The sequence below is a fragment of the Entelurus aequoreus genome, linkage group LG01, assembly GCF_033978785.1.
Source record: "Entelurus aequoreus isolate RoL-2023_Sb linkage group LG01, RoL_Eaeq_v1.1, whole genome shotgun sequence".
NCBI classification, from domain to species: domain Eukaryota; kingdom Metazoa; phylum Chordata; class Actinopteri; order Syngnathiformes; family Syngnathidae; genus Entelurus; species Entelurus aequoreus.
The window spans coordinates 94,073,867-94,098,413 of record NC_084731.1 but is presented as its reverse complement, the minus strand read 5'-3'; the positions used below and the strand labels follow the sequence as shown (position 1 = coordinate 94,098,413).

Below are 24,547 nucleotides of genomic sequence, written 5' to 3'. Positions count from 1 at the left end.
ACAGTGTCTACGCGTCTCTCCTCAATTGAGCCAAATTTAATTTTGTCTCTGTTTAATTCCTTGCTTTTTGTCTTCTTTAATAGATGTCATCAGTGTTTGAACCTGACATTGTGCGTTGTTTGTAAACTCGCCCGCAGCTAGATTGGTAAATGCTAACATCCTACTAAATGCCAAGTGTGTAACTGAATAAAATATGCGTTGATTAAAACTTACCAGTGTGAATATATTGTGAACACAGCAACATGTACCAGGTGACGGTGTTAAAAGTCATGTTTGATCATCTCACTCAAACAGAGTATAGTACCATTTTTGATTCTTTAGTACCGCAATACTATACTAGTATACCGTGCAACCCTAGTGGAAACACAGGGGGAACTTCTTTTTTTTTACCCAAGTAATTGGGAAAGTTCCTGCGGTGGAAAAGGGCCTTGTGTTGTTCCACCAAATAGGCAGGTGACAGCTGTGTGTTTTTGTCTGTGTTCATCCAACATGGCGCCAAACAATGAGGCAACATTGAAAAATGTCTTGTTTGCTTCAGAGAATGCCAGTGATTACTGCAGAGGTACTACCCTCAACTCCTAAACACAAGCCTTGCATGCAACTCCAGCTTTAAAGTACATATTTGCTCAATGATCGTGTCTATTTATCTGTATTTAAATGGCCCGTTGTATAGGAACTAGTCATTCAATGCGTACTCATGAAAGGACAGGTGACATACTGTAAACGCCATGACCAAACACTGTTTAACAGCCGGATGTACGGTGCAGGCCAAAAGTTTGGCCACACCTTCTCTTTATTTTCATGACTATTTACACTGTAGATTGTCACTGAAGGCATCAAAACTATGATGCATGTGGAGTTATGTACTTAACAAAAAAAAAGGGAAATAACAGAAAACATGTTTTATATTCTAGTTCCTTCAAAATAGCCACCTTTTGCTCTGATTACCGCTTTGCACACATGGCATTCTCTCGATGAGCTTCAAGCACACCTGTGAAGTGAAAAACATTTCAGGTGACTACCTCTTGTAGCTCATCGAGAGAATGCCAAGAGTGTGCAAATCAGTAATCAGAGCAAAAGGTGGCTATTTTGAAGAAATTAAAATACAAAACATGTTTTCAGTTATTTCACCTTATTTTGTTAAGTACATAACTCCACATGTGTTCATTCATAGTTTTGATGCCTTCAGTGACAATCTACAATGTAAATAGTCATGAAAATAAAGAAAACGCATTGAATGAGAAGGCGTGTCCAAATTTTTGGCCTGTACTGTATATCGTAAACATGTAAGTACAAGTGTTTGCTGGCATGCGAGAGCTCTACATTTGCCAAAACTGACAAAACCAGACGTGTCGTCTCAGTCACAGAAAGCTAAATGGACTTTTTGGATGACACAGAGATTTGCTTCACGTAAATAATCACCCTTTAATTCAATAAAAGGAGCAGCAGGATTAGAAAAATGTTCTTTAGAAAAAGGAGGATAAAAAGCTGGGTTGGCTAAAGCCCCGTGTCCGTACAATGTTTACGCAAAACCTAGAGGGAATAAAGACGGCCAGCTGGAGCAAAGAAAAAGAAGAAAGGGAGCGTTAAAACCGTGTTTGTCTGTATCGAATCTATTGTCATTGGCTGGGTTTAGGAGAGAGTTCAGAAGTTTCCATGACATAGGCCAGGTTGAGCTCAGGGTTTTAGCTCCCGAGCCAGGACACTCAGGGTTTTCAGATTAGTTGAAGCTGCGCGTTAAAAACCATGAAGGCTCGTCTCCGGCACCTGATACCGGGAGTTCAGATCGGAGCATGCATTTGTCTGTTTCTGTGTCAGGTCAGCGGTGGTCTTGTGAATGTAAGCAGATATTTTACTGGCCTGTATCGAGACAATAAAACACAAATTTAGCCCCACAAAACATCTAAAAAGCACAGGTAAAGCTTGCGCAGATCTGATTATTCAAGATATGGAAAGCGAAACACACCATGGCATAGCAGCCTCCTGGTGTCAAGTGGAATGGAACGTTCATAGCAGACATTCTGTATGCCGTATAAAAAGGCTATGGGCTTTACCCCTGAACTCACCCTTGACCTGTCACCTTAAGACCGAGGCACCCTCAAGGAGCACACAAACCTTGCACCAAGTGGGTTCACACCGAGATCGGATTCCATCAAGACTGTTTTAGTTTAGTACATGTCATTCTTTGCCGGTTTGTATTATCCAGAATTATAGTCATCACATAAGGACTTGTAAATTGTGCTCAAAATGCTTTGGATGACATGCTAGCAAACATGTAATACAGATATTCTATACGTTTTAATATTCATGACACAAATAGCTAATAACTTTGATGCCAGGTCAGGTTGTAAAAAGGTTTTGAATGATGGTAGCCATGTTTCTTTTAACTAATTTTCCAAAAACTGTACACACATATGCTTGTTAGTCCTCTAAAAAGGTGTTAACTAAGGCTGCATGATATAAATGATAAACGATACATACATTCAGACGACGATTGAGCTTTGAATACTATATGCTGACGACACATTGTTAGAATAATTATGTATAAGTTATCACACAACTCTTATGCTTAAAGGCCGTTGCTATAGTTATTATCAATTGTGCTGAAGTTGTACTTTTCTATCTGTGCAAAGGGACATCGTCTCGTATCAGCGTTTGTGTCCAGACCCGGCCTGCTGACTGCCAAGGGCGAACATCGAGTACCTTAACGCAGACAAAGCAGAGACAAGGCAATATCACAAGTGTCAGCACATTTCCATTTCTGAATAATCATATATTGTGTCTAACTGGGGCTGCTGAAATTACCGCCCTTCCTACAGAAGCAGCCTCAGTAATGTAACCATGGACCTCCCGAATAAATAGTGGAGCATGTGGGCTGTGCCTTAGAGCGTAGGTTGGAACTGTAATTAAGTGTACAGCCCAATACGCCTCTCCTCATGAGTAAAATTTAAGTCTGTCTCTGCATGATTCCTTGCTTCTTGTCTGTTTAATAGATGTCATCAGTGTTTGAACCTGACACACATTCTAGCTGTGTCCCGCAAATTTGACAGCGACACGAACCACCACGTCCTCAACACAATGTAGCGTCCTCACTAGTGGCTAACGTCCCTTCACAGAGTGAGTCACTGATCTTCACCTACATGGCAGCAAATTAAACAAAATTTCCTGCAAGTATAATTATCACTGAAGGACGAGGACTAGCTAAACATGCTACACTCCCCTCTGTAGGAGGATACAAGAAGCCATGCTAACCGCTATGCTACAGCTCTTGAATGGGGTGGTTGGATCGATGCAGATATTGATAGTAATGAGACCAAGTATAATATCAGTATATGGTCAATACTACAGTGTTAAGGTCTATATTTTAAAAAAATCTTTTATTGCATCAACTTTGTTGTTGTTTACGAAATGACGAAACAAATACCTGGACACAGGAGGACTTTAAGGGCAAAAACCAAAGGGTTTAAATTAGAACCAATAATAATTTTTGCTTATGTTTAGTTATTTTGTACTGTTGACTTGATTTTGCTCAAATATTGTACACAATTAAAAGGTAATAAGACAATAATTTGAATGTTTAATTGATACTGTTACACTGCAATGCCATCCTGTGCTTTTGTCTAATTTTAATTGTGATTAAAAACAAATTTGAAGTATCAATATTAGCATTGGTAAGACGTAGGGCTGCAACAACTAATCGATTAAAATCGATTATAAAAATAGTTGGCGATTAATTTAGTAATCGATTCGTTGGATCTATGCTATGCGCATGCGCTGAGGCAATTTTTTTTATGTATTTATTTTTTTTATAAACCTTTATTTATAAACTGCAACATATACAAACAGCTGAGAAACAATAATCAAAATAAGTATGGTGCCAGTATGCTGTTTTTTTCCCAATAAAATACTGGAAAGGATAGAAATGTAGTTTGTCTCTTTTATCCGATTATTAATCGAAGTAATAATCGACAGATTAATCGATTATCAAATTAATCGTTAGTTGCAGCCCTAGTAAGACCAATACTGCCCTTGTAACTACTTGGTATTGAATCGATACCCAAATTTGTGGTATTGCACAAAACTAATGTAAAAAAGGTCAAGTACATTTTAACTGAAGTGTAGATTGAAACGTGTTACAGCAGAAAGTAAGTAACTATAAACAGTAAAATTATAAAGTTGATTAATAATAGTTTTGAGAAGATAATACAACCAGAAATGACACAATCGGTTACCGCATACCCCCGCAGCTAAATTGGGAGCCTTTGAAAATGATTTTGAAACGGTTTTATTATCATTTATATGCCAAATGATGTATTGTGATATATATTGTTATTGCAGGAAGCTGCAATATGTATCGTGATATAGATTTTAGGCCATATTGCCCAGCAGCGTTAACCAAACCTAACATCCCAAAGTTACAGTGAGTGTTTTGTAGGGTGCACTGAGCTCTGTGAGAAATACAAACAACTGGGGTATAATCATGTAGTGTATTTATCAGAACAACTATAGCACCGAGAACACAGCTAGGGTGCATGTTTTGACACATTGAGCACTCTTTTTTTTCTGCAGCTGGGCTTGCTTACACAAAACAAAAAAAACCACACAGTCATGAAAAAAGATAAGAAGAGGGTCCTTATTGTATTTTTCGTGCAGATGAAAATGAAGTGAACACAAACCACAAGCAGATGGAAAGAGGAAGAAGAAAGTAAGACCGCATGACAAATGCAGTGACAGCAGAAAAGAAGTGGCAGTTTAGCAAGGCATCCATAAATGTTACACGGGGGCTGGGAGATAAAAACAATATCGATATACAGTATATCGCGACAGACACGTAATCGATTTAACTTTTTTTTTTTCTTCCTTGTCAGAAGAAAGCGGAAATTGCAAAGCAAGGTTGGTTGCACGAACAAAGGGACTTGCTCTCTGGTAACCGAGGAACGCAGGAAGTGATGACTGATCAGTGAGAGTGACTGATCAAGTTTGGTTGTTGTCTCGTGGTTGACTCCGTGTATGGAGTGAGAAGACAAACTAAAATTGAGTGCTTTTAAAACAGAAAAAGTCATCGACAGCATGGCAGTTTTTGGGATATATATATATATATATATATTATTTTTTTTATAAACGGACTGTAGTCAGACCTAGGCACTGGTAATCCATAACACACTCAGAAAATAGTTCTCCGGTATCTCTACGTTTACTTTTTCACATTATTTTGTTCCACTTTATTTAGCATTTCTTACATATTCCTTATTTTTACACCTTCATTTTAAGATGTTAGGGTTAAGTGTTCAATGTCATTTCAGAATTTTGTTGACATTTCTTTTTCTTTCTGCCTTGATAGCTTAAACGATTGTAATCAGAGAAATGTAAGATTTTATATAAAAGTGTTTACATTTAATATATTTTCCCTCTGGTCCTTATTTTTAAAAGATCATAAAAATATCAATGATTATCGATATCGACCAATAAAAAAACACTTAAATCTGTCACGGCTGGGTCGCCTGTTAATGCGTGGATCGTTTCCCCAAGATGCAGACGGAACTCCGGAGACATAATGCAGGTAGGAGATTGATTTATTCTTCATAAATCAGGAAAAATACAGAAATACAGAAAAGCGCGCAGATTGCTAAGGAAATAGCTGACGGCAAAAACTTAGCATCGAATCAGGAATGAAAGATTGAACCCACGTAACTTGTTGCATAGCGCAAACAAGACTAAGTGTGGTGAAAATCAGGAATAAGTAGCTCTCTGATTATTGCCCAGGAGCAGGTGAGCGTCCCGAACACTAATCAGAGGCAGGTGAAAATAATCAACACCCATGGCAACCAAGAACACACAAACCCAGGGGTGCCGAAACAGAACTAAGGGAGTCTTTAACTAAACAAAAAGATGATCCGTGCAACGAATCATGACAATATCATGATACAGTTTTCAGCCCTACCCTACATGCAAATTTCAGTAAACAGTGGAAAGTGGTGCCAGCCTCTGGTGTGGGCGAGCATCATATCTTACACGTATGCTCACGTTAGAAGTGGGGGAAATAATTTATTTTTAGACTTATCGCAATTCGGACATGGACGATTATAAAATCGATTAGTAAACGTTGATAATCGATGTATTTATTGCAAATAATGTAATGCAGACCATTTCTAAAATGTGGCTGACTGAAGCGAGACAGCTCACTGAGAGATCTGACCAGCTCCTTTATTCTAAGGCAGGGGTGTCCACACTTTCTCTGCAGGTACGCTACTTTTCAATTGACCAAATCAAAGGGATCTACCTCATACATATATATAATTTATATTCATTTAATCATCAAAGAGACGTTTTTGTTAACAAGTTAAAGGTGTTTAATGATAATATAAGCATGTTTAACACATGTAGATTCCTTTCTTTCATGAAGACAACAATATAAGTTGGTATATTACCTGATTCTGATGACTTGCATTGATTGGAATCAGACAGTAGTGATGATAACTTCCACATTTTCAAATGGAGGAGTAAAAAACGTCTTCGTTTCGGTCCAATACCACAAAAGTGGTTGTTTTTTGGCATCTTATTTGTCCAGCTTCCATACTCCTTTTTATACACTTTACAAGAAATACATTGAGGGCAAACTCCGTAGCTTGCTAGCTTGTGCACGCCAGCTTTCTGAGACTTTTATTTTGTTAGCGCAGGCAGGATGAAGCAGCGCTTTTACTGTGAAGATAGGAACTGTGCAATTTTGAAGGCAGGTACGGCGCGAGTGTCTGTTGAAATAAAAAGTGTTTCCCGCCTTCCTGTCGGTCATTTTTTATTAATAATGAGCTCGCAGCAACCAGCGTCATCTCAGAAGACCCTCAGGTGCCGTGAATGTCAATCAAGTGACGAAAGTGACGTGTTGGTAAAGACTGATGACCGCTAATTTTTAGACGGGTAGCTCGCGATCGAGGTAATGGGCACCCCTGTTCTAGGGCACTTATGCTCCAGTTTTGCACACGTTTAATATAACATAATACATGTAATGGGAATTAATTTCACGGGTTTTTTTTGTTTTTTTTACAAATGCACGGATTTTAAATGTTGCAAGTGATAAACGCTTATTTAGGGAAACAAAAAGAAATGTAAAACTGCACCAATATTAGGGGTGTAACGGTACGTGTATTTGTATTGAACCGTTTCGGTACGGGTGTTTCGGTTTGGTTCGGAGGTGTACCGAACGAGTTTCCACATGGACATATTAAGTAGCGTAACGTACGTTGTGTAAACAATGCACACCGAGGCACAACACACGGCATGCTAGCTGCTAACGGGCTAGGATAGACTGACCATACTTCCTCTTTTCACCGGACATGTCCTCTTTTGCGGAGCTGTCGGGCGGAGTTTCTTAAATGCCTCAAATGTCCGGCATTTTGAGTTAGGGTTGCGGGTATTTTCAATGTACGTCCAGGGTTAAGAAGGGGTTAAAAACAAAACAAATTGTGCGCCCAGCAGCATTGGTGAGGGAGGGGCAGAGACAGAGAGAGCGAGAGAGTTATGATAAACGCGCATGTATCGCCAAGCTCTGCTTTTTATGCATAGATTTATCAGATTTAATTTTTTATTATCTATAGCAGGGGTGTCAAAAGTGTGCCCCGGAGGCCATTTGCAGCCCACAGTTAATGTTTTAAAGGCCCACGGCACATTCTAAAAATACTATTAAAATAAACAAAAACATAACAAAAGTGAAATAAAAAAGCCTAAAAGGTTAAATGTAATTTAGAAAAAGTTGCAATGTTGACTAATAAAACAAAGCTGTTTTTTTTTTCTTTCTTCTCAAAACAATGTTATTATGAATTATTGACCTATCCAAGGTTCTGATTACTTCACATCAAATATTCAACTAAGAAAAACATTTTTGGTGGAAGATTTAGCAAATTTGGTAAATAACCCACAAATTTATATTTTGTTGTTTTCTTACTGTACCGAAAATGAACCAAACCATGACTTATAACCCGAGGTACGTACCGAACCGAAATTTTTGTGTACCGTTACACCCCTAACCAATATACATAAGTTAATGATGCATCAATAATCGATTTTTAATCGACTCGTGCCCAAAGATTCCTCCCCTACAGCTCACGTGCTAGCGGACCATCTACGACACCCACTTTAAGCCAATGTCGAAAAAACCTAACATGCAAAAAGCACTCAATCACGCTCACTCACATTAATAATAATGTGAAAAAAGAGATGATGCACGTCCGTCAGTGCAGAACGAAATGTGTCAGACGCGCTTTTGGAAGTAACCCTGGCTAACGAGCAGCCGCATTAGTCAGAGGTCATGCACACATGAGAGAGAAAGCTTGAAAAGACGTCTTGAAATACGTATGTAGCGCCCTGAGGGAAGCTAAAGAGACGACGCAGGCAATCCGGTAGAGGAGGAAAGTGAAGCCGCATTAAGCCGTGCAGTAGTGTAGGACATTCTACATGAGCATGATGTGAAGCAGGGTAGATAAGTCCAGAAAGCACATAGGGTATACTCAACAACCAAATATCCCAACAATGTTTGACTTGTTTTAATTATATTTTATATAACTGGTTTTGGAGAAGGGGAGTTACACTTCAAGCAGATGTAATCTCCCACTAATCACGTTTGCAGGCCTTGGGCTGAGCAGTTACGACAGGGCTGAACAGATGGGCCTGAATGCAGCGACCGCGGCATCCCTGGGATTAGCAAAGTCCAGAAGGTGCCGGAAGTTGCAGGGACACCAACTTTGCTCGCTGCCCAGGCCCGGTAACACAATCACCTGTTGGGTAACTTTCTTCTGTAGCTACGTTTTGTCCAGGTTTTTTTAATGTCACAAAATGGAGCTGCCTGGCGGTTTTGTGTATAGTGTAAGGGTTCTGGGATTTCGGTCTTGTCTGTGAGGCCGTAAACGTAACAGTTGACTGTGTGTGGATGCGGGCAGAGAGGACAGTTGAGTTCCCTGATGCTGTTTTGGCCGTCTTTGGGTTAAGGTTGCGCAATACAGACAATACATGATATAAATATGGCCAACAATAGTATTGTGGATTATAAATCACACCGGTATTTAAGAAACACCAACTAAATTTTCTTTTCATGTATCAACATATGCTTGGCTTTTTTATACATTCAAAATCATAAATAAATAGCTAACAATCCAAACCTATTGCTAGGTATTGTGGCCAAACAGCTCAATTTTTGTTTCGTCTGACATCACATGGACAAAGATAAGACCTTCTGGAGGAAAGTTCTGTGGTCTGATGAATCAAAAATGGAGCTGTTTGGCCACAATACCCAGCAATATGTGTGGAGGAGAAAAGGTGAGGCCTTTAAATCCCAAGAACACCATTCCAACCGTCAAGCATGGTGGTGGTAGTATTATGCTCTGGGCCTGTTTTGCTGCCAATGGAACTGATGCTTTATAGAGAGTAAATGGGACAATGAAAAAGGAGGATTACCTCCAAATTCTTTAGGACAACCTAAAATCATCAGCCCGGAGGTTGGGTCTTGGGCGCAGTTGGGTGTTCCAACAGGACAATGACCCCAAATACATGTCAAAAGTGGTAAAGGAATGGCTAAATCAGGCTACAATTAAGGTCTTAGACTGGCCTTCCCAAAGTCCTGACTTAAACGTGTGGACAATGATGAAGCAACAAGTCCACGTCAGAAAACCAACAAATTTAACTGAACTGCACCAATTTTGTCAAAAGGAGTGGTCAAAAATTCAAGCAGAAGCTTGTGGATGGCTACCAAAAGCGCCTTATTGCAGTGAAACTTGCCAAGGGACATGTAAGCAAATATTAACATTGCTGTATGTATACTTTTGACCTAGCAGATTTGGTCACATTTTCAGTAGACCCATAATAAATTCATAAAAGAATCGAACTTCATGAATGTTTTTTGTGACCAACAAGTATGTGCTCCAATCACTCTATCACAATAAAATAAGAGTTGTAGAAATGACTGGAAACTCAAGACAGCCATGACATTATGTTCTTTACAAGTGACCAAGAGTCAAGTTCTTTTGACCACGACTGTATATACCGGTACGTTGTGAAATGAGACATTTACATACTGTAGGAAGAGGTTGTAAATGTTTATTTACATACCTTAATTGTTTCCAAACGGTGCCTGTCACACAGCAGTAAAATGGCTGATCAAACAAAACGGAAAAGTCATTGATGTCTTTATTCATCCTTTACGAGATAAGATGTTCTCCTTTTTAAATAAGGTTCAAGATGTTTATCGGGATTCTTCTTCCTTGTACTTTGTAAACACTGAGTTTGAACGGTTTCTTAAAGTGGATGATTTTAGTACATTGTTTGATTTCTTTGTTTAATCAATCACATAATTTATCCGTTAGCGAAGAAAAATCCACAGGTTAGTATTTAACATTTAGTTACATTTTCATTTTTAAGAACCTTTGTCATCTCCTTAGAAAATATACTGTACATACTGGTGAAACTCAAAAAATGTAAATATCATGCAAAGGTTTGTTTATATTTACAAGGTGAAACTAATATATGACATAAGCTCACATCATAACATAAGACTGAAGATATTTCAAGACTTCTTTTAAAAAGAATTTTGACGATTCTGGTTTACAGTTTATGAACACCTTTTCAGTGTCTCTGTCGGTGTAATATGAAAACTATTTGTTGAATACAAAACATTATGGCCATTCGAAGTAAAATCCATAAATTAGCCCCACCGTTTTGTAAGCTGCAGGTTTCAAAGCGTTGGAAAAAAGTAGCGGCTTATAGTCCGGAAAATCCGGTAGTCAACTGTTACAATAGTAGATGACTAGTCGACTATCAAAATAGTTGAAGCCCTACAAATTGGCAAAATGAACCTTGAATAAAAACAAAAAAATTAATATAAAACCAATATAAAAAAATATAAAAATAAATATGATTAAAAACGATTTTAAAGGGTAAAACCAATTAAAACAATAAATAAAATAAATAAAATTTAGAACACAGAGGACCACACAACTCTCGTAGTAAGTGTTTCAAGAGATATTGTGATTGTGTAACGTTGTGTGAGGAACCAAACATCCCTTCCCCATCAACAACAATGCTAATAAAGCAGACTTTGTGAAAGCCAATTATGATTACTTTGGGAAAAAATATGATACGAAACCTTATATTTTTGAGCCCGAACACAAAGAGGGTGAGTAATACGTTTTAGAAAGCCGACTGCGACCCGGTGCAGCTTTATTGTGACACTAGCATCCGCAGCATTGCTCAGTGCTAAACATACAAACTAACCATATTCAACCATAATAAAACAAACGCTTACTGTAATATTTCCCACTCTTGCTGGGTTGTTCACATAATTTCATTAAAGATGAAGAGTCAATCCCAATCCTCATTAAGGGTTAAAAAGAAGTTGCTGCAACAAGCGTCTTTTTTGGTCTTTGTTTGCCACCTGGGGGATGTGAAAGTCGACCAGCCTGTCTGACCAGGGCCACACTTGTCTACTACCAGGTAATAGATGCATGAATTATAATCTAGAATTTACTTTCAGCAAGTTTGAGACAAAGCAAAAGCAGCAGCCGGTTTATAGTGTCAACAAGAGCAGCGTAAGATAGCATTAGCTCAATGCTATCAAAGCGCCGCTAAAATAGTCGCAGTGTTTCCCATAAACTGCTAAGATACCTGTGGCGGTGGGGGCGTGGCTATGGGCGTGGTAACCATGACATCGTCGAGTAATTTGCATCATTTACTACAATGATATGATTTTCTCTAAAAAGGCTCAAAAAATGTATACTTACTAATTAATAATAACAGTTTTGTTTTGAACGTCCATCCATCCATTTTACAATATACTTACAACACTTAATGTACATATTTATATACAGATTTGAACAATAAGTTATTCACTGAAATATATTTATTAATTGTGGTTCTTACAAAAAATATACCTTATAAAATATAAAAGCTAAAATGTCTCTTAAAGCTCTGCCCCTTTAATTAGTGCATACTAAATAATTTAACTTTAGCCTACTACTACAACCATATTATTTACCAGCAACATAAAGTGAAACAGAGGCATAGGTGTCCTGCCACAGTCAGTAACAAATAAACAGAAAACAGTAGTGGTCAAATACAAATAAGGCAACAAGAGAAGTATCCTACACTTTTCTTTTGTAAAGAAGCTGACAGGACAAAAAAAAAAAAAAAGTTTTTCTTTTTTGTTGCGGACGTAATTCTTTTGTGGCGGGCCGCCACAAATAAATGAATGTGTGGGAAACACTGAGTCTACATTGGCGCTTTGATAAACAATATCACTCATATTTGGTTAATTTTTATGTCACAACACGTACATGGAATATTTTTGCCAGTGTCTGGATGTTTTTAGAGAGGGTATAGTGAGCGCAACAGAGCACCCTCGATCTGTTCACTCAATTGTTAGCTATTTATTTATGATTTTGAATGGTGGGTTCAATCCCGGGCTCGGGATCTTTCTGTGTGGAGTTTGCATTTTCTCCCCGTGACTGCGTGGGTTCCCTCCGGGTACTCCGGCTTCCTCCAGCCTCCAAAGACATGCACCTGGGGATAGGTTGATTGGCAACACTAAAAATTGGCCCTAGAGTGTGAATGTGAGTGTAAATGTTGTCTATCTGTGTTGGCCCTGCGATGAGGTGGCGACTTGTCCAGGGTGTACCCCGCCTTCCGCCCGAATGCAGCTGAGATAGGCTCCAGCACCCCCGCGACCATACTTGCCAACCTTGAGACCTCCGAATTCGGGAGATGGGTGGGGGGGTGTATATATTTTCAAGTATTTCTTATATCATATTATGGTTCTTATATCAATCATGGCACCCACCTGTTCCCAATTAACCTGTTCACCTGTGGGCTGTTCCAAATAACTGTTTGATGAGCATTCCTCAACTTTCTCAGTCTTTGTTGCCACTTGTGCCAGCTTTTTTGAAACATGTTGCAGGCATCAAATTCCAAATGAGCTAATATTTGCAAAAAATAAAGTTTCTCAGTTCGAACGTTAAGTCTATGCAGTCCATTCAATTGAAATAAGTTGAAAAAGATTTGCAAATCATTGTATTCTGGTTTTATTTACGATTTACACTAAGTGCCAACTTCACCGGTTCTGGGTTTTGTAATAAAAAGAGGTTTTGTGGCGCCCAAGACGGTGTCAATCTGACAACTATCCAACATTTTTGACGCAGATCTTCCACGTCTAGCTAGAGCCCACGACTGTAGAAGCTGGAGGAACTCTGGAATGTGGAGAAAACAACCGACCCCCCGTCCCTTTTGGACAAAACTCAAGTATTATCTAACCACTCAATCACACAATGCTCTTTGGACGTGGCATGACAGAGCATTGTGCAATGAAATAAATACATTATTCTGAGGCGGATGGTAGAGGAGTAGCAAATCAGATTGATTTGGTTCCCTTTCAGCAAGAGCCACACAGCCGGTGGGTGACGTTAAAGGCATTCCAGTCTGGACCGCTGACCTCTGTGTGTCATAAGTTAAGTGTGGGGAAACAGAGCTCCAGACGGACGCACCGAATATCGATTTAGAACACTCCGTCACTCTGGACACAGTCGGCCACATAAAAATATTAGTTTATGTGACTTTTTACTGTAAAAATGCAGTCTTGAAGGAAAAGAGAATGGCTGCAATTTAACACAAAATACACCCAAACAAATAATATCCATCTACTATCTATAACATAGGTGTCAAACTCAAGGCCCGGGGGCCACATCTGGCCCGCCGCATCGTTTTTGTGGCCCTCGTGAGCCTGAGAATAAGTAAACTTTATCTTTCTCACGAAAAATATTAGTTATATCAGATTTCTTCTAAACGTGAAAACAATGTGACCATCCAAACAAAAACACAGGGGTGTCCAAAGTGCAGCCTGCGGCTTAATTTTGGATTAAAAAAAACAAAACAGTAAAAATGTAAAAAAAGAGCAAAAATTTGTGATGAAACAAGAAAAAAAGCTGACAATTTGATATTAATAAATCCAAACGTGTTCAAACTTTCCCCACCGATATCGCATACTGAAAACTTAAAGTATGCGGTGGCCACTTTGAAATAGTTCTATTTTGTAAAATAAGAAAAGATAAAAACAGACTTTTAATATTTTAAGACAAAAGTTAGGGTCAGATTTGTGTTATACATGACAACATGTATTATTATTAGTTATTAGTATCAATGATTCATCTTTTTCTTATTACATTATGTCTTTTTGCTTACATTTTATTATCCCTGTAATATCTAAAATAGTACACTTTGTCATCTATAACACAAAGCTGACACTAAGCGTTGTCTTTAAATATGTCATACGTTTTTATTTTTTTTATAAAATAAAAATTATATCAAAATGACCCCCACAGTCTTCAACTTTTTAGGATGCGGCCCTTGGTGAAAAAGGTTTGGACACCCCTATATTAACACATATTTCAAAAAAATTTTGTGAGAATAAAATGTTTTTTCCACAATTTCAATACATTATCCATCAGTTTGTACAGAACAAAACAATCAAATGCATATGGAATTGTGTAATATCATGAGATTATACAATAATAAAATTCATATACCGTATTTTCCGCACTATAAAGGCGCACCTAAAAACCTCCAATTTTCTCAAAAGCTGACAGTGCGCCTCATAATCCAGTGCGCCTTATATATGGACCAATATTGAGCCACAACAGGTCTCGCAACTACGGGATGCATAACGTAACCCCAGCCTCTACTGTAGCGCCTTATAATGCGGTGCGCCTTATATATGAACAAAGTTTTAAAATAGGCCATTCATTGAAGGTGCGCTTTATAATCCGGTGCGCCTTATAGTGCGGAAAATACGGTATATTCACTGTAACAAGCGGCCCTTGAGAGCTGTCATAACCGCAATGTGGCCCTCAAAGAAAACAAGTTTGACACCCCTGATCTATAAAGAGAGTCCTCTGTTTCAAACACACAAATTTTTATACCAGTAGACTGCATTTTATTTTGGAGTATTGGAGTTTCGCCACAAGTCACAAAACCTGCTCAGTCATGTCTTTACTTTTTTCCTTGTCCAGACCAGAGTACCGAACCACAAATGTGAATGCTGCCTTAACAAGCAATTGAGGAGGAGTCTTGACGGTAACTTTAGATAATGGTGAAAAGTGAACAAATGATATTGAAAATGAAACAGGTTATTTCAGTTTTTGCTTTTCTCTTCCAAAAAAGCTCTCGAAAACAGATTGAGCACAAGGAGTGAACAAACAAATGTGTTAGAAAAATCCTATGAAAGAGAGGAAGTGATTCTTGCGTCAAGCATTTACTTGTTAATCAAATACAAGCGGTCATAAAGTTTTAGTTCCAGACATGCAGGGCACCTCCACAAGCCCAGGGAGTGTTCATTACCAGGAGACGGCAGAGGCTGGAGAAACTCTTCCATTATTTGATAACACTTCGCCTTCCCGGTTTGAAAAAAATAAAACGTGCACCATGGGTGCCCAAATAGCGCCCGAGGCCCTTTGTGAACCGCGGAAAATTGCAGAAACAAACACCAAGAAATCGCGGAAAAATGTCAAAATAACAAAAAAAAGCTCAAATGCTGATACTAATCATAACAATTTATCATAAATTATATGTGAAAACGGTTTTCAGCCCTTTGATAATAATTACACGCACATGCGTCATGGCCAATTATTAGAACTAGAGACCGCATTTCTGATGATTTTAGACTAGACTTCCTTTTTATTGTCATTCAAATTTGAACTTTACAGCACAGATAAGAACGAAATTTTGTTACATAAACTCATGGTAGTGCAGGATAAAAAAGCAATAAGGTGCATATATAAATAAATATATATAAATAATATATAAATATACATATAAACTAAATAAATATATATAAATAAATAAATAGAATACTGTACAGATAAATATATTGCACTTTTCCACATGCGTCCACGTTTATGGATGTATGTTATAATGTCTTTTTATGTATGTTATATATATATATTTTTTTTTTTTTAGCTAGCTGTTTTGATCAACAAGACCTAATAGTTGAAAAGAGACAAGTATATTTAACTACGGTTCCCCGCGCCTTGTTTTGTTTGAGTTTGGTGACAGCATAAAGGGTTGGCCTTGCTTTATTCAAGACTAAGATTGTACAGCATAGCCACACTAATAAAGTACTGATGAATCAAAAAAGGCATTATACTGCCCTAGAAAAATATTGGTACTGTACTTTTCTTTTCCAGGGACTTGACGGCGCACCGTGGTGACATTGCCGGTAATATTTGAGCCGAGGCGCATGTCGCCAGTCAACACACACACACAGGTGTTACAAGTGGAAACAGTGTGGAGACAAAAGAGGAAAACTGGACGTATTTTGGCTTTTTAACTAACAATAAAAGGTGGAACTATCAGGCATGTGAGCATTTGAAGCGGCACCACCCCCAAGTGAACATCGCTTCAACGAAGAGAAAGACGAGCGTGGTGCAAACACAGCTCCCCACCGCATTCAAGCAGCCTCTCCTCGGCGAGTCAGGCTGGGCCAAAGCAATAACAAATGTTTTTATAACAGCAGATTTAAAACCATATTGCATTAAAAACTAGATTTTGACCCACTTCTATGGTGGAAGAACAATGAGCCCATATATCCTCTTACTGCCAAGTTAGCCGGGCACTACCTCGCCATACCTGCTACCTCCGTGCCCAGCCAAAGGGTATTTTCCACAGCTGGAGACATTGTAACTGCAGGCAGGTCTGCTCTTTCTGCAAACAATGTGGATAAACTGATTTTTCTAGCAAAAAACATGAAAATTGAGTGCAAGTCACCAGGGTTAAAGGCTGGGGGGAAAAAGAAAAGTTAATCTGAGGCTGAGTTGACTTGAAACTGTTTAATGTTGCACTTTTTGTATGTAGAAGAAAAGTTTTGTCATTTTATTTAATCTGAACAACAACTTGAAGCAGTTTAATGTTGCACTTTATATGTAGAAAGGTTTTGTTAAGAAACCAATTCTGAGCCTTATCTTATTTAGTTTTTATTTTATATATGTTGACTGCATTAACCCCGGCAATGGACCCTGTGTGTATATGTATGTTATTGTTATGCTTAGCATTCATGACTGCCTGCTGTTGCACTCATCAGCCTAGTGGTGGCTCACATCCATCACACACAGAGCTATTTTAAAGCAATGTTAAAAGGATAAAGCCATTGTTTACAAATTTTGGTAAATAAATAACCAGAAAATGTATATTTTGTTGTTTTCTTACTGTACCAAAAATGAACCGAACTGTGACCTCTAAACCGAGGTACGTACCGAACCGAAATTTTTGTGTACCGTTACACCCTTATAATATATATACAGTGTTTCCCATAAACTGCAAAGATACCTGTGGCGGTGGGGGCGTGGCTACGGGCGTGGTCACCATGACATCGAGTAATTTGCATAATTTACTACAATGATATGATTTTCTCTAAAGAGGCTCAAAAAATGTATACTTACTTATTCATAATAACAGTTTTGTTTTAAACGTCCATCCATCCATCCATTTTACAATATAATTACAACACTTTATGTACATATTTATATACAGATTTGAACAATAAGTTATTCACTGAAATATATTTATTAATTGTGGTTCTTACAAAAAATATATCTTATAAAATATAAAAGCTAAAATGTCTCTTAAAGCTCTGCCCCTTTAATTAGTGCATACTAAATAATTTAACTTTAGCCTACTACTACAACCATATTATTTACCAGCAACATAAAGTGAAACAGAGGCAGAGGTGTCCTGCCACAGTAACAAATAAACAGAAAACAGTAGTGGTTAAATACAAATAAGGCAACAAGAGAAGTATCCTACACTTCTCTTTTGTAAAGTAAATCTGAACAGCCTATATGGGCATCTACATCAACTATATGATTTGCCTGAGAAGCTGGACAGGACAAAAAAATAAAAATAAAAAATAAAAATAAAAATATTTTATTTTATTTGTGGCGGACTTAATTCTTTCGTGGCGGGCCGCCACAAATAAATGAATGTGGGAAACACTGATATATATATATATATTTGTGGCGGACTTAATTCTTTCGTGGCGGGCCGCCACAAATAAATGAATGTGGGAAACACTGATATATATATATATATATATATATATATATATATTATACACACAGGACCCAGAGTCAAAAATAATCACCCAGGTCTGCCGTAGAAGGATACAATAGCTAACCGCTAATAGCAAGCTAGCACTTCTGAGTGTAAACAAATACGCGTATCTGCACATACATCAACTGTAACAATACCAAGTACAAAAGCTGTATATAGTTGATACTACAATAACATCAATATTTTTCATTGTCAGTTTGTCACAATTTTTTTTGGCCATTTTTACATTGTTTATAAACTCATGAAATACGTCCCAGGACACAGGAGAACTTTAATTATGACCAATGAATGATCCTGTAACTACTTGGTATTGGATTGATACCAACATTTGTAGTATCACCCAAAACATATGTAAAGTATCCAAACAACAGAAGAATAAGTGATTATTACATTTTAACAGAAGTGTAGATAGAACATGTTAAAACAGAAAGTAAGCAGATATTAACAGTAAATGAACAAGTAGATTAATAAGACATTTTCTACCACTTGTCCTTAATAATGTTGAGAAAATAATAGAATGATAAATGACACAATATGTTACTGCATACGTCAGCAGCTAAATTAGGAGCCTTTGTAACCTTTTTGCTTGCTTACTACAAAAAAGGAGAAGTTGTGCAGTATGTTCACTATTCAGGGTTTCCCCTAGACTGCCGAAATACCTGTGGCGGTGGGGGCGTGGTGATTATGACGTCATCGTATAATTTGCTTATGTAAAAAAAATAATCTAATGATTAAATGTAAAGACAATAGTGTTTATATATGTATGTAGTATTCACAGTTACAAGCGGCCCTAACCAAGATGTGGCCCTCAATGAAAACGAGTTTGACACCGCTGGTTAGGAGTAACTAATAACAATGTATAAAATGCCAGGCAAAGTTAAAACAAGTAAAAAAGAAAGTGAAACGAGGTAAATAGAAAGTAGAACACAGTCAACAAAAGGTGAACGCGTAAATAGAAGGTAGACAGAAATTGTTTATCTCAACTATTTTCTCTAAGATATGCATTGAGGCAATAAAGTGTGTTTTATAGGATTACTTGATTAATCGAACCAACTAATCGATTACTAAAAAGATGTTTCTGCGTTCGCCGTACCGGCAGAGCAAACAGAATCTGGTCCATTCTGACAGAACCCAAGGTGACAAGTGAAAACACACCCTAATATTCTTATTAATATGATCTTGCAGATGGTATTGAGCAGTGTTTGCTGTAAGTAAACAGACAATAACTCTGCACGGTTGTTATTGATTGACAATAATGCAGCGTTATAAATAAAAGGCAGCTTGCTGATGGTCAATTAAGACGCCTTCCTTTAAGGTTTGCATTCCAACTTCCTCGTCTCGATTTCTGACATTTTAGGAAGGACACCAAACTTGGAATGCAACTTTAGATGCTGCTAGACTTTTGACAAGAACTAGAAAGTTTGACCATATTACGCCTATACTGGCTCACCTGCGCTGGCTTCCTGTGCACTTTAAGGTTTTGCTACTTACGTATAAGATACTACATCCTATCTTGCCGATTGTATTGTACCATATGTCCCGGCCAGAAATCTGCGCTCAAAGAACTCCGGCTTATTAGTGATTCCCAGAGCCCCAAAAAAAGCTATTGGGGCTCTAGTACTCTGGAATGTTCTAGCAGTAACAGTTAGAGATGCTACCTCAGTAGAAGCATTCAAGTCCCATCTTAAAACTCATTTGTATACACTAGCCTTTAAATAGACCCCCCCTTTTAGACCAGTTGATCTGCCGTCTCTTTTCTGTTCTGCCCCCCCTCTCCTGCGTGGAGAGGTTATTAGGTGACCACAGATGATGCGCTAGCTGTTCAAAGTCGGGACCCGGGGTGGACCACTCATCTGTGCATCAGTCGGTGACGTCTCTGCGCTGCTGACTTGTCTCCACTCAAGATGACCCCCTGCTGGCCCAACTATGGACTGGACTCTCACACTATGAACTAGATCCACTATGGACTGGACTCTCACACTATGAACTAGATCCACTATGGACTGGACTCTCACACTATGAACTAGATCCACTATGGACTGGACTCTCACACTATGAGCTAGATCCACTCCACGTCCATTGCACCGGTCGCCCAGGGGACGGGGTCCCCACCATACTTGCCAACCCTCCCGATTTTCCCGGGAGAGTCCCGAATTTCAGTGCCCCTCCCGAAAATCTCCCGGTGCCACCATTCTCACGAATTTCTCCCGATTTCCACCCGGAAAACAATATTGCAACACCCTCCTTCACTGGGCGCCGTTTTCGGGCCGGACAATAATAACGGTTACACCTCGAAGTCAAGCGCGGCAATCAGAACAGAAGAAGAAGGAGACGAAGCAGAAGAAGAGACATGGCCACGACGAGTAAGAAGAAGAAGTTACGCTTGCAAGTTCCAAAATGATTGGAAAAAATAATGTCGGTTTATCCAGGACAGCTCGAAGGGGAAGGGGTATGCTGCCTGCACATTTTGTAGATCAGACTTCTCCATTTCACCAAAGTCGGGACCCGGGGTGGACCGCTCATCTGTGCATCGGTTGGGACGTCTCTGCACTGCTGACCTGTCTCCGCTCGGGATGGTCTCCTGCTGGCCCCACTATGGACTGGACTCTCACTATTATGTTAGATCCACTATGGACTGGACTCTCACAATTATGTTAGATCCACTATGGACTAGACTCTCTCACTATTATGTTAGATCCACTATGGACTGGACTCTCACTATTATGTTAGGTCCACTATGGACTAGACTCTCTCCCTTTTATGTTAGATCCACTATGGACTGGACTCTCACTATTATGTTAGATCCACTATGGACTGGACTCTAAAACTATTATGTTAGATCCACTATGGCTTGGACTCTCACTATTATGTTGGATCCACTATGGACTGGACTCTCACACTATTATGTTAGATCCACTATGGACTGGACTCTCACACTATTATGTTAGATCCACTATGGACTAGACTCTCTCACTATTATGTTAGATCCACTATGGACTGGACTCTCACTATTATGTTGGATCCACTATGGACTGGACTCTCACTATTATGTTGGATCCACTATGGGCTGGACTCTCACAATTATGTTAGATCCACTATGGACTAGACTATCTCACTATTATGTTAGATCCACTATGGACTAGACTCTCACTATTATGTTAGATCCACTATGGACTGGACTCTCACACTATTATGTTAGATCCACTATGGACTAGACTCTCTCACTATTATGTTAGACCCACTATGGACTGGACTCTCACTATTATGTTAGATCCCCTATGGACTGGACTCTCACAATTATGTTAGATCCACTATGGACTGGACTCTCACAATTATGTTAGATCCACTATGGACTGGACTCTCTCACTATTATGTTAGATCCACTATGGACTGGACTCTCTCACTATTATGTTAGATCCACTATGGACTGAACTCTCACAATTATGTTAGATCCACTGTTAGAGATGTCCGATAATATCGGTCTGCCGATATTATCGGCCGATAAATGCGTTAAAATGTAATATCGGAAATTATCGGTATCGTTTTTTTTATTATCAGCATCGTTTTTTTTTTGTTTTTTTTATTAAATCCACATAAAAAACACAAGATACACTTACAATTAGTGCACCAACCCAAAAAACCTCCCTCCCCCATTCACACTCATTCACACAAAAGGGTTGTTTCTTTCTGTTATTAATATTCTGGTTCCTACATTATATATCAAAATATATCAATACAGTCTGCAAGGGATACAGTCCGTAAGCACACATGATTGTGCGTGCTGCTGGTCCACTAATAGTACTAACCTTTAACAGTTAATTTTACAAATGTTCATTAATTACTAGTTTCTATGTAACTGTTTTTATATAGTTTTACTTTCTTTTTTATTCAAGAAAATGTTTTTAATTTATTTATCTTATTTCATTTGATTCATTTTTTTAAAAAGTACCTTATCTTCACCATACCTGGTTGTCCAAATTAGGCATAATAATGTGTTAATTCCACGACTGTATATATCGGTTGATATCGGTATCAGTAATTAAAGAGTTGGACAATATCGGCATATCGGATATCGGCAAAAAGCCATTATCGGACATCCCTATCCACTATGGACTGGACTCTCTCACTATTATGTTAGATCCACTATGGACTAGACTCTCTCACTATTATGTTAGATCCACTATGGACTGGACTCTCACTATTATGTTAGATCCACTATGGACTAGACTCTCTCACTATTATGTTAGATCCACTATGGACTCTCGCTATTATGTTAGATCCACTATGGACTGGACTCTCACAATTATGTTAGATCCACTATGGACTAGACTCTCTCACTATTATGTTAGATCCACTATGGACTGGACTCTCACACTATTATGTTAGATCCACTATGGACTGGACTCTCACACTATTATGTTAGATCCACTATGGACTGGACTCTCACACTATTATGTTAGATCCACTATGGACTGGACTCTCACACTATTATGTTAGATCCACTATGGACTGGACTCTCACACTATTATGCTAGATCCACTCGACGCCCATTGCACCGGTTGCCCAGGGGGGGTCCCCACATCTGTGGTCCCCTCCAAGGTTTCTCATTGTACCACATTGGGTTGAGTTTTTCCTTGCCCTGATGTGGGATCTGAGCCGAGTATGTCGTTGTGGCTTGTGCAGCCCTTTGACACACTCGTGATTTAGGGCTATATAAGTAAACTTTAATAAATAGTGCCCCCGTCCAAAGTTGCCTCCTTTTTGACTGTCATTCCACGCACCTCTTCGGCAGGAACACCTTTGCAAGTAGTCGTGTGTGCATTTAACATAAAAAACGAGTTATAATCAAGATAAGACCGGCGATGCATTGTTCGTGGGTGAACCTCCGCCACACCCAAAAAGCACCCCCCCGCCCCCCCGACCGTGCGTGGGGTTCGCCGCCCATCAGCAGAGCATGGCTGCCCTGCAAAACTATGCAGCTGCCGGTCCGAGCAACGCCAACTGGTCGGCTTAAAAGTGCACAAATGGGAAGGCATAAGAAACAAACACACCGCCGCACAATGCGACTCCACTGGCGCCATAAGACGCCGCCGCCGCCAGCTGCCATTAGCATGTTGCTAGCTTAAAGAGGGGAGCGCATGATTTATTGCACGCAGTATATCAGATACACTTCCGCCGCGTGGGGGGTCACCTTATACTCACCTGGGCGCGTGGGCTTGACATTAAACTAGCTATATACACAAAAAACTATTAAAAAATAACCATTATATAAATCGTGGCACTTGTGTTCTCTTGGGGGTTTGGAGACCTATTTGACATCGGAGGACGCCGCATATAAAAACAAACACCCCCGCCCCCCCCCCCAAATAAAAAAGAACGTTAGCTATCTTGACCTAACTCGACGGTTAAGAAGTGATTTGCTTAGGGATAACAAACTAACACTTTTATGTGCAACTCACCCGCGCACCGACGGGCGTTCTCTCCTTCGTATTCGGTCGTCTCCGTGGAATATTCCAACAGGTTTTAGGAGAAGAAGATGGACAAGAAAGGAGACCGCTTTAGGGGCGTTTGCGAGCAGGCGTTCGCCGAGGACAGAAGCGATGCGCCCTCAACAGCTGTGTTCTGTTTTGAATGAGGACCAAGGGGGATGCACGGCCAAGGGGCGGGGCTTCTTACAAGTACACAATATTGCGCCGCATTCCATGTGACTGGGACATATCAATACTCTGGGAGCTCCACCGTTTCAGTTAGAAAAAGTAAACACTAAAACGCACGAATGTCGACCCTAGTATAATTGCTGCTTAGCATTAAAGTCGATATATTGAAAACTAGTGAGTATGCTGGCAAACAAACAGGTTATTATGCGTATAGGATTTTGAGAAATAGCCAACTTTCCGAGATATGTGAACACATCATAAGAGTTGGACGTGTCGTCATAAAACATCTTTAAAATGTTCAAAACCGCAATATTTTAAACAAGCAGGTAAACGACCTAGATTCGAAAGGAAGCTTGATTTGTTTGTTGCCATTTGTGCAGGTGTTTATTGGGGTAAATCTCTTTAAATCGTACTATTTTAGTTAGGTAAGTTAATGCTGCTACCTGGTGGTGATTACACAGACTTGCTTCCTTATTAGGTACAACCATAACAAGAGACGAAAACACTTCCCTTGTGTTTTAGCGCCCCCCGATGGTCAAACTACTGCATTACTTTATATTATTTTATGGGACCTCAAGCAAGCAGGCGTTCGCCGATGACAGAGCGATGCCCGGCCAAGGGGCGGGGCTTCTTACAAGTACACAATATTACGCCGCATTCCATGTAACTGGGACATATCAATACTCTGGGAGCTCCACCGCAAAAGAGTTTCAGTTAGAAAGAGTAAACGCTAAAACGTGCGACTGTCGACCCCAATA

General features: G+C 39.1%; 2 protein-coding genes across 3 annotated transcripts in view; both read left to right on the top strand.

Moving 5' to 3' along the window:
- LOC133659759 (receptor tyrosine-protein kinase erbB-4-like) overlaps window positions 1-24,547 on the top strand; it is a 173,896-nt gene that overhangs the window by 63,155 nt on the left and 86,194 nt on the right. The gene's annotated exons all lie outside the window — the stretch shown is intronic.
- Window positions 1-24,547, top strand: part of LOC133646051 (mucin-19-like) — a 44,955-nt gene that overhangs the window by 4,038 nt on the left and 16,370 nt on the right. The window contains exon 2 of the mRNA XM_062041029.1: window positions 8,621-8,775. Within this exon, the coding sequence (XP_061897013.1) occupies window positions 8,621-8,775 (155 nt within the window). The remainder of the gene's footprint in view (window positions 1-8,620; window positions 8,776-24,547) is intronic.